Consider the following 12,500-nt stretch of genomic DNA (forward strand, 5'->3'; position numbering starts at 1 on the left):
TATAAATATATATATATGTATGAATTATATATATGTATATACATATATATATATATATATGTACATATATATATATATAAACTTTTTTGAATAAAAAATACTATTAGGGGGTCTCTAATATATATATAAAGTATATATATATATATATAAATATATATATATATATATATTATATATATATATATATATATATATATATATATATATATATATATATATATATAGATCTATAGTTTGTTGGCTTTGGGAAGAGCGGAAGGAAAAAAGTGATTCTTACGCCAACATATACGTCACTTTTAATTACTTTTAACTTTCGTCCAACATTTCCGTGTTGGACGAAAGTAAAAACCATTAATTTAATTACAAATTAATCGTTTTTTAAAAAAACCACAAAAACGCAAATTTAATTGACCAGAATGTTTTAAAAACATTGTGAATGTTTTTAACAATATAAATAATGTTTTTATTTTTATTTTTTTTAATAAAATGTTTTTATTTTTATTTTTTTTAATAAAATGTTTTTATTTTTATTTTTTTTACTGCAAATCATGCGCGGAGTGTTGCTACATCTTATAGCCTGACTCGCAAGGGAGTGCTGCTACATCGACTGACAAATAGCCTGACTCGCAAGGGAGTGCTGCTACATCGACTGACAAATAGCCTGACTCGCAAGGGAGTGCTGCTACATCGACTGACAAATAGCCTGACCCGCAAGGGAGTGCTGCTACATCGACTGAGGGTTTGGTTGGGGCAGGCAGTCTATCATTATTAAAAAAAAAAAATTCCGGTCTTGCATTTTAATTTCTACTTTTTGTCAACAAAATATGGAAAAAACTTTCGGACAACATCTAAGGGTTCTATATATATACATATATATATATATATATAATATATATATATATATATATATATATATATATATATATATATTATATTATATATGTATATATATTATATATGTATATATATTATATATATATACACATTTTATATATTATATATATGAGGGGACCCCTAACAGTATTTTTTATTCAAAAAGTTTTTTAAAACCAGTGTTTTTTTATCATATAGAATGCATTAAGGGGGTGGCAGCATATATTTTACGAAAATGTTGTTTTTTGGGACCCTAATTATATATAATATATATATATATATATATATATATATATATATATATATATATATATATATATATATATATATATATATATATATACACAGTAGAATCCTGTTAACTCAGACTCTGAACAGATATATACATTTTGTCCAACTTAGCAAATGTCCGAGTTAAGCGAAGCTTTCGGTATGTATAGAGAATTCAAGGAGAATTGAAAACTTGTCCGACTTAGTAAAAGTTCGACTTATCCAGGGTTCTGAGTTAACGGGATTCTACTGTGTGTGTGTATATATATATATATATATATATATATATATATATATATATATATATATATATATATATATATATATTTATTATTCACCTCCTCAAGGCCAAAATAGGGCCACTACAGTCGAGGAGGCTACTTTTTGTGGTTACAACCCTATCTCAACTCTATAACTCTAAAAACACAAACCTGAACGAACAAGGTCGCTGCGCAGAGAAACTAGTTGAGCGCGGTACTACCAGGGACGTGGTGGGGATTGAACTCGGAACTTTTTGCTTATGAGGCGAGTGTCTACTACTACTGCGTATATATATATATATTATATATATATATATGTGTGTATTTATATATATATATATTTATATATATATATATATATATATATATATATATATATATATATATATATATATATATATATATATATATATATATATATATATATAGTTCTATAGTTTGTTGGCTTTAGGAAGAGCGGAAGGAAAAAAGTGATTCTTACGCCAACACATACGTCACTTTTTAATTACTTTTGACTTTCGTCCAACATTTCCGTGTTGGACGAAAGTAAAAACCATTAATTTAATTACAAATTAATCGTTTTTTAAAAAAAACCACAAAAACGCAAATTTAATTGACCAGAATGTTTTTAAAAACATTCTGAATGTTTTTATAACATTTTGAATGTTTTTAACAATATAAACAATGTTTTTATTTTTATTTTTTTTAATAAAATGTTTTTATTTTTATTTTTTTTAATAAAATGTTTTTATTTTTATTTTTTTTACTGTAAATCATGCGCGGAGTGTTGCTACATCGACTATCTTATAGCCTGACTCGCAAGGGAGTGCTGCTACATCGACTGACAAATAGCCTGACTCGCAAGGGAGTGCTGCTACATTGACTGACAAATAGCCTGACTTGCAAGGGAGTGCTGCTACATCGACTGACAAATAGCCTGACCCGCAAGGGAGTGCTGCTACATCAACTGAGGGTTTGGTTGGGGCAGGCAGTCTATCATTATTAAAAAAAAAAAATTCCGGTCTTGCATTTTATTTTTTACTTTTTGTCAACAAAATATCGAAAAAACTTTCGGACAACATCTAAGGGGTTCTATATATATATATATAATATATATATATATATATATATATATATATATATATATATATATATATATATATATATACGTATGTCTGTATGTAGCGGCACTGCGTTGTTTTACATATATATTCTGTCAACGTATGTAGTGAAGCCCTCACAGCTATCTATTTCAGTATAATGTTTTTGGTGTATGTATGTATGTATAAATAACAAAAAAAAAACCTTAGACATAAAAGTAACTTTGCCATTAATATAAACAGAAGCAGTACTGTTTCTCATCACATTTTTCTGAAGAACTACACATATATGATTCCACTTTTGTAACTCAAAAATTTCATCAGATTTAACATACATCACTGTGTTTGCTTTAGTACAGTTACTATCATCAGTGCTTATCTGAAAAGATTTAATAAAAACATTTAATCAAATGTCAATAAATCATAACTTGTATTTCTATCAAAAAATAAAAGTATTTACATAATAAATGCTAAAATTTATATATATACATATATATAAATGTGTATATATATATATATATATATATATATATATATATATAATATATATATATATATATATAAATTTTATATTTATATATTTATATATATAAATTTTATATTCATATATATATAAATTTTATATTTATATATATATATAAATTTTATATTTATATATATATATATATATATATATATATATATATATATATATATATATATATATATATAAATTTTATATTTATATATATATATTTTTTTGGGTGGCAGGACCCCTCACGCGTAATGAAATTTGCTGTATGTAGGCATTTTTTTGGAAAAAAAACAACAATATTTGCAGCATAAAACACGAAATCCTGGTATAAATTTTCTTATTCAAACAACATTTTTTAAATTACTATTTGATAGCAATTTTTTGAAATATAATTTGTCATTTTTTTGTAACATAATACTTTAATGATTACATAATAAAAGGAAACTTTACACTTGTTTTATTTTATTTTTATTTTTTTCTTATTTTTTTAAATTTAGCAAAAAATTTTGATGCAACAGCAAAATATAAAAACTAATGTTTGTTTACGTTAAAATAAAATCATAATTTAACTTTTTAACTTTTTTCTTAATTTTTACATTTTATTCATAAGTTTTATCATAGTATTAAGTTAATTACTTAATTGACAAAAAATTAAAAAATGTTAGCATTTTTTACAAACTAACTAATAAATAATAAATAATAACATCACTAGTCATTAAATTTTTTTCCAACTCATTCAAATTCATGCTGGTCTTTTTGAAACAATTTTTTTTATTCAATCCATTTGCAAATGATACAAATTTATAATAAAGCAGATATATAATAAAGCTAGAACAAATTTAAAAATACATTTTAGTTTAGACTAGTTTATTTAAAAAAAAAAATTCAAATAGCATAATTGTCATTAACTATATACTTACAACTAATCTATGGTTTAGAAGATCTAAAAAAACTTGGAAGACACTTAGATTGACCACTCGCTTTGATAATATTTCCTCATAATGCTTCTCAACAGTAAATAAACTGATGTGAGAACTATTGTTTGGAAAATCTGGAAGGGTTGCTATATATAACCAAATCGAGAGAGATAGTCCAGTAGTAGGAGGAAATATTCTTTCACCGTTAGATGAAGAATTTATAGGTAGATTAGAAGTACCACTAATAGATTTTCTATAAGAACTCAGTGTTGTAACTATAATAAAAATTTCAAAATGAAAATAATAGTATAGAACTTTTTTATAAACTTTAGAAAAATTAAAAATGTTATGTTTACAAATACAAATTTAATGCATAACTTAATATATTTTGAATCAAAATAAATTACAACATAAAATAGAAGTTTTACATTGAACATTCTGTGGGGTTATAGCAGGTAGAAACAAACATGCATAACCATCTTCATTCATATCAAATTCAATAAAAGCAGGTGGCTCTAGAGGTACTGTACTTAAAACATCTCGTGGTGTTGTTAAAGACACAACTGATTTCACTAAATTCTGAGGAAGTGGACGCCCTTCAAACTTTTCACACAATCTTGCAAGTTCATCTGCAAAATTAGATTTCTTGACAGATCCTAGATCTTTTTCTTCTGCATCAAATAATGATTCAATTCTATTGACAGCAGTTTTAATACTAACATCTACTTCATCAAGGCTATCTTGCAAAACTAATGATGGTTTTTCTTCATCTATTATATGCACATTTAAACAATTTTCATCTGTTGATATCTTTTCATCTGGTTCAATATTTTCTTCTTCAATTTTATCCAAAGAATTTTGTTTACTGTACTGACTTGGAAGATCATCTTCAATTGTTTGAAACTCATTTATTTCAAGTAAATTTTGTGTGGTAGGTTGCTCATCGCACAAAAAATCAATTTCACCATCATAAATCTCTAGTAACATACTACAATCAACCTCATCTTTTTCTTTTGTTTTTGATATTTCTTTTTCAGGACCTCGGAGAACAGCATAAGAAGATTTACTGCATAAAGGATATCCCAAGCGTAGAAATTTTCTAAATAAAAAAATCATAAAACATCTTAAACCTCCTCAGGTATTAACAACTGATTCTTAATTAATGTTCCAAAAAGAAAACCTTCTTGATATACGAAACTGCTAACTCTATAAATGTAACCCGAACAAAAAAACTTTGAGTTAAAATTGTATAGTGTTCTGATGTAATCTCAACATGAGACAGAGTTGGAGCCTGATAATGTCGCGACGATAAATGTTCATTAAATACAAAAACAATTTTTAATTGTAAATAATATCGCAAGCATTATAATTCAGTGTAACAGAACAGTCAATAGATACTGCAAGATGAAAACCAATACTGCAGAATTTTTTAAAAATGATATTCCTGATTTAAACTTTGTTGCATGTCATGATAATAAAACTAAGGGAACAGAGCAAGAAACATGCAAGCCTAAAAAAAAGTGCTTACCAAGAAAATTAAAAAAAAGAGGAAAAACAAAGTACAATATTTAATTGTAGAAAGACAAAAATAGTTGTATATGATAATGATGGTAAGAGGAGATTATATAAAAGATTATTATTGTGAGTGTTTTTTGTCTAGTGGGAAATATTCATTACACTTTAGAGAGTGGAATAACTAAGACTTAAAAAACTTTAAAAAGAATGATTCAACATTTTTAAAAACTTTCCTTGGTGTCTACCAGGGAAAGTTTTTGAAAAACATACAAAGAAAGCTTATGAAAAATACCAGAATACCAGACTTTATTGAAAGCCTTCAATATGCTATTAGTCCTTGCCTCATCACTTCTTTCTAATGTGCAATAAAACCTTCGTGTTATAACAATTTACAAGTCAGCAGTCAAAAGGATCAAAAGATGGAACAAGACTAAGTAGTAGTCAGAGAGGTCTCCAAATTTTTTTTCGTAAAAAAGTTAGAACTACAGATGTCATTTTGTAGTAGATAATAAAAAAGACTCAGTAAAAAACATGTTATGCAGTTTAGAATGTATTGAAGAAAACACTTTTTTTTAAATTATTGTGATTTTAACCATAAAGTAGAGTGAGGCTCGATATGAAACCAACAAGAAAATTCAGGAGATTATGCAGGAGACCCAATTTTCAGTGAAAAAACAATGGACAACAGCCCAAGAACCATCACATAAGAAATCACATAAGTCACCCCTAAAGTACTAATAAGAAGTGCAATGTTGAACCTGATGTAGAAGAAGAATGAGAGTGAGATCATAGCATAGTCAGAACAACCTAAAACAAGAAAAAACTGAGCACAAGCTAGGTTGAGAGACAAGACACAAATCAAGGAGTGATGATAAGTAACTAGGATTCTATTGAAATAAGTCACAAATCCCATTATTTGCAGAAAGGATTGAGAAAGACTTTGAGCTTTAGAGCCAGGAAGGTCAGTGTTATTGGAAAGAAGGAGAATGGTAAAAAAATTAAAAATTTAAACCTGATTTCAAAATGAATAAATTTATTGAAACATAAGTAAATACTCAGACCAAGCATGTGACTAATGGAGTCTTTGCAAATCAGGAGATATAAGCCAACACAGAGATCTGAAATGAGAACAGACTTATTTAAATCAGCCTCACAAACAGCAGGTATGTCTGGTGAATTCTGCAAGAGATAATCAGTGGATGGAGTGTTCTTTCAAAACCAAAAATAGTTGCAAAAGATAGATTAAAACAATTTAGTACTAATGACATGTTTTTTTTGTTTAATATATTGAGATTAGACCATTAGACAACTAGAGTGCTTTCATATTTTAACAATTAAAACATTTTAAAAATACGCTAAAAAAACTAACATTAACTAAACTAAAGAGGAAATTTGAAAAAAAAAAAAAAAAAAAAAAAGTTCGAAAAATAAACATAAAAAACTAAAATCTAAAAAAATAAACATTTAAAAGCGCTTCACCTAATACAAATACTTTTAAAAATAGTTTCAAAGTTATTTATTTCAAATGTAATTATAAACTCAAACATTGGTTTATGTTGTTATAGAGCCAAAGAAATTTTTATTAAAAAAAGCTATTTTTAATAAACAATTTTTTGTTTTTATCTAAAAAACAAAGAATAAAATGATTTTTTTTTAAATGTCATTTATTAAAAGTGTTATTATGTAACTAGCATGCATTTTGTTGGAAATTTGTTAAAAATAGTACATATTCATACAAATAAAAAAACTTATATAAATACTTTTTTATAATTTAAATAAAAATGTGTTTATTATAAACAATTGTTAGAAGTAATTTGTTACTTTATTTAAAAGCTTTTCGCATAATGTAAAAAACATTTAATTAAAAGTTATTTTAAAATATCAAATTTATTTATCATAAAATACATACTTTTTAAACAAAGAAAAAAGTTATATATAATATTCTTTGATAATTTAAACATTTTGATAAAATAATAAGAACATTCATCAAAAGTTTCACATAATATAAAATTGTTAAAAAAGATCAAAATTTCGAATTTATTTATTCCAATTATTCCAAATGTAGTTTAAAATAATTTTTGTTAAGACTGTTTTACTTTAGTTAAGTTTTGTTTTTTTTATTTTAAAATTTCAGTTTAATAAATTTGACTTTTTTTAATTTCCTCTCTGGTTAATTGTTGCTTATTTTTAATGTTTAGTTTAACTTTTTTTTTAATTTTCTAGTTTTTTTCTATTTATATCAAAAATCCAAACAGCTGTGATCAAGTTGTTAAAAGAAAAAATTTTATGTGTGGACAGACAAGGGGTGCCAACAGATGCGCTTCCTGGGAAAGTTTGTAGCTACTGTTAAGAAGACAACCCATGACACAACAACCCATGAGTAGAGAAAAGAAGATCATCTTATCATCCTAGGCAGGAAACAATGTAATAAAAGTTTACACCTATGCCAGTATGCCAACTTATTAAATAATGAAGGATTAGGAGGCTGATCAACGAAAATTTTCTGATTACTCCAAAAGTCTCTGCATAGGAGATTTCCTACAAGACAGTAAGCCAGATGCAAATAACAACTGCCGAATAGAAGATTTTTTACTGAGACACTAATTCTAGCCTTTACACAACCAACAACTCTAAGGCAAAAAGCATTATAAGTCAGAGTTAAGTTCTTCTAGCCTTTGCATTGAGTCCTACAAAGCAGCAAGACATATGAAAGGCATAATTACATGTTAATAGTAACATGATTTTTATGACAATCCTGATGTTATCCAACGAAAATAATTTTTTTTTTACTTTATTAATATTATTTATTATAATCTTTTTTTATTTATTATCTCTATTATCTCTATCACCACACTTCTACATGTTTAACAACAAATACATGTTTAACTATTTAAGGCCTTCGAGTAGACGCGTGCAATCACACTTCTTATTTGACCAGGTGTATAATTTTTTTTGTTGATAAAGTGGCCACGATTTTTTAGCATATAAAAATGGCGTGTTTTAAAAAGGCGCTGAAAATCCAAACTAAACTAAAGAGAAAATTAAAATATAAATTAAAAAATTAAATTCAAGTGAGATTAAAATAAAAATATTAGGCTTATAAAATAAACTTTAAAAAACAAATCTTTTTTTAATTCTTTCTTATTTTTTCAACCTATCATTAAGATTTTTCTTTTATAAAAAAAGTCATTTGTAAAAAGTCTTTCGTAAAAAAGATTTTAACGTCTTATACAGAAAGACATTAAAGCCAATTTTTTTGTGCTAATGTTTTTTGCTTTGTAGTCTCTAACTCTTATTGTTTCAAAAAATGGAATGACTTCACAGCGAAAAGTTTAAACTTTTAAAGTGATTTTAAAATGAAACATTTCAAGTTTTGAATAAAGTTATTGCTGTTTATAAATTTTTTTTACAACTTTAATCATCGCGTTGAATAAATGTTTTTTATAAAATTAATCATAAAAATAGTTATAAAAGATTTAAATTAGTAAAAAAAATTTAAGATTCAGTATAAAATAATGTAAATATTTATGATTTACTGATTGTAGATTAAAAAATAAATAATAATAAAAAAAAATCAATGCATTTATTTAAAAAAATGTTTTAGCGAAAAAAGGTTTTAGTTTTTTCGATAAAGCGCTAAGGGTTTTTTGCATTAAAAAAAACGAAAATAAATCAAATTATAGAAATATTTATAAAATTAAATCTTTATTAAAAAAACATAAACAAAAAAATAAAAATATAATTACATATATTATATTTATTTATTATTAAAATATATTAAAATGATTATAAGAATATATATACCTTAATTTTGATGTGTTTATTGTAAACAGAAGTAAATTGCAACGTTAAAACTTTATTTAAAAGCGTTTGTGTAAAATAAAAACATTTATAAAGATCAAAGTTATTATATATATATATATATATATATATATATATATATATATATATATATATATATATATATATATATATATATATATATATTATTTAAGTTGTTTATCCAAATGTAATTATAAGCATAATTATAATTTATAAGCATCATTTCATTTAGATTTTCAGCGCTTTACTAAAACGCCCCATTTTTAATATACGCAAAAAAATCATGGCCAATTTATCAACAAAAAAAATTATATGCGTGGTCAAATAAGAGGTGCGATTGCACATGTCTCCTCAGAACGCCTGCTATAACTACATGTTAAAAAATAACTACATATTTAACAATAACTATATGTTTAACTATAACTACATATTTAACAACATTGATTACTTAAAGGGTTGTTATTTAATTGATATTGATTACTTAATGGATTATTTATTTGAAATAATCCATTATAAAAAAGAAATAAAAAAAATAAAACTTGCTAAATTAAAGTTAAATCTAACCAAAAAATTATTAAACCTAAATGAAATAAAAACAAAAAAAAAATACCTAAGTACTTTAGGATGCAATGACTGAGATGCTAGCCTCTCAAACAGCTTAGTTAACAAAGGATTTAAAAGATGTTCATCATTTATAAATGATTCTTTACATTTTTCAAGTAGCAATAAAGGCATTCCAGCTTCACACATAAGTTGTTGATTTACTTCTGAGTTTAGTAAGTATTGAATTTGATCAACAACAAACAGTAATATATCATTCTAAACAAAATAAAATGAATATAGAAATACATATATATATATATATATATATATATATATATATATATATATATATATATATATATATATATATATATATATATATATATATATATATACATGGCATCCCGCCGCATCCATCTCCAAGTGAGGAAAAAGGCTTAATTTCTTGCAGTACTTTTGTAACATGCTGTTGAATGCTTTCAATTACAGAAATTTTCTAAATAAGGATAATAAGCGGTAACGGAAAATAAAAGTATAATATGGCTTGATTCAAGTTGAATTCTGTTGAGACTGTTGTTTGAGCCACGGTCATCAATAAAGTATTGGTGTGCAACGGATTTAGATTGGTTGAAATGCATTATTTTACATTTCATAATATTTATTTCCATAAGCCATTCTTGAACCGAATTAACAACGTTGTCAATGTAAGCTCGCAGACAAAATTTTTGTTCTTCAGTGCTGACCACACTAAGGATTTTTGTGTTGCCTGCATACATTTTGCATATATTTTTGCGACTAATTTGTTCTAGTAAATCATTAATGAAAATAGTTTGTTTTGTCAACTTGTTTCTCTGCGCAGCGGCCTTGTTCAACAAGGTTTGTGTTTCGGAGTTATAGAGTTGAGAGAGGGTTATAAGCACAAGTAGCCTCCTAATTTGTAGTAGTCTTATCGGCCTTGGGGAGGTGAATTAAAAAAAAAAAAAAAAAAAAATAGTAAAAAGCGTTGGACCAAGAACAGAGCCTTGACGAACGCCCCTAGTAACTTTTTCCCATTCCGATGTTACGTTTCCAAGTTGGACACATTGAGTATGATTTGAAAGAAACGCTTTAATCCAGTTTATAAAAAAAAAAAATAGTAAAAAGCGTTGGACCAAGAACAGAGCCTTGACGAACGCCCCTAGTAACTTTTTCCCATTCCGATGTTACGTTTCCAAGTTGGACACATTGAGTATGATTTGAAAGAAACGCTTTAATCCAGTTTATAATATATCCATATATAATAATTATTAGGCGCGATGTTATTTTAGATTTACCGAATACCATCCCTTTACCTTTTTAATTATAAGTTATAATTTATAAGTATATATATATATATATATATATATATATATATATATATATATATAAATTTGCATATAATAATGTAGATTTATATCAGCATTTACTGACTTTTTTTGCTTACTTTATTTCATACAATCTTTTCTAACAAAAAAAAATAAAAAAATTAAAAAAAAAAAAAGATTGCTGCCCAAACCCCTAGTCAATATAGAGGTACTCCTTGCATGTTCTACCTATTTAGTAACCTAATGTACTGATGCCCAAGGCAGTTAGCTAATTCAGTATGACACCTGACTGCTTATCTAAACATGCAATATAAGTTTTTAAACATGATTATTTCCATTTAGTATCTTGTTCCAATACAGAAATGTTTCCGATAAATACAACTCGAGGAAAATCTCATTTGCCAATATTTAGAGGTATACGAAGTAGTAGATTTCAAAGCTTTTACTATTATTAATACTAATAATATTTATTAACTATATTAATTATAGTAAAAATAATTAATATTTATTAATTTCAATTGCATAATTTTCAGATGTGGCTGTTCAGGGCTTCCAGATTAGGAAATCTTATTTACAGTTGTTTGCACATACTACAAATGTGCTTACTATTAGGCAAATATCTTTAATATAATATCTATTTTTCTAACATTCAAATTATAGTTAATTCCAAATATCTCAAACCTCCAAGGGACCATCTTCCAACTTAACAAATGTTTAACTAAAGCATTTTTTCTTATTCAATGGTAAAGTATAAACATTAAATATAAACCATTATACTAATAAAAGCGTGATAAAAATTTCAGTGAAAGAAGTTATGTATTCAATCTTTTATTAAGAAATTATTCAAAACCTAAAAATAATTGGTTTTTTACTTTATTATAATTTATTTTGTAAAATTAAAATAATTTTTGTAGCGTTATTTTATATATGATAACAATCTATTTGATTCAAAACTAAATACAACAAAAAAATGTAGAAAATATTAAGCTACTGTTATTAGTGTTTTATATGGAATGACTTCTAAAAAAAATTTATTCAAACTATTATGATTTCTTTTTTCCCATACGAAAAGTTCAAGACAACCAAAAAAATCTTTTGCAAGGGGATAAAAAATTGGTTGGATTTAACCAAGGTTCGAGTTGTCCAAGGTTCAACTTGACCGAAGAATTTTAATAGTAACCAATTAGACAAGGAACCAAATAAAACCGTTTGAGTTAACCAGTGTTGGACTTACTGGAAATTAAATGTATTAATATTTTTAGAATAAAATTTAGAAATATGGATGGATTTTTAACAAAAATGATGAAAATGAAAGCTTCAACTTGATTAGCTCTTGATTAGAA

General features: G+C 25.4%; 1 protein-coding gene across 1 annotated transcript in view; it reads right to left on the reverse strand.

The window, feature by feature from the left end:
• LOC100207412 (WD repeat and FYVE domain-containing protein 3) overlaps nt 1-12,500 on the reverse strand; it is a 226,494-nt gene that overhangs the window by 158,920 nt on the left and 55,074 nt on the right. Inside the window, exons 8-11 of the mRNA XM_065796046.1 lie at nt 9,882-10,090; nt 4,363-5,033; nt 3,938-4,209; nt 2,709-2,882 (exon numbers count right to left, since the gene is read on the reverse strand). Coding sequence (XP_065652118.1) covers nt 2,709-2,882; nt 3,938-4,209; nt 4,363-5,033; nt 9,882-10,090 — 1,326 coding nt within the window. The remainder of the gene's footprint in view (nt 1-2,708; nt 2,883-3,937; nt 4,210-4,362; nt 5,034-9,881; nt 10,091-12,500) is intronic.

Source organism: Hydra vulgaris, chromosome 04 (assembly GCF_038396675.1).
Source record: "Hydra vulgaris chromosome 04, alternate assembly HydraT2T_AEP".
Lineage (NCBI taxonomy): Eukaryota > Metazoa > Cnidaria > Hydrozoa > Anthoathecata > Hydridae > Hydra > Hydra vulgaris.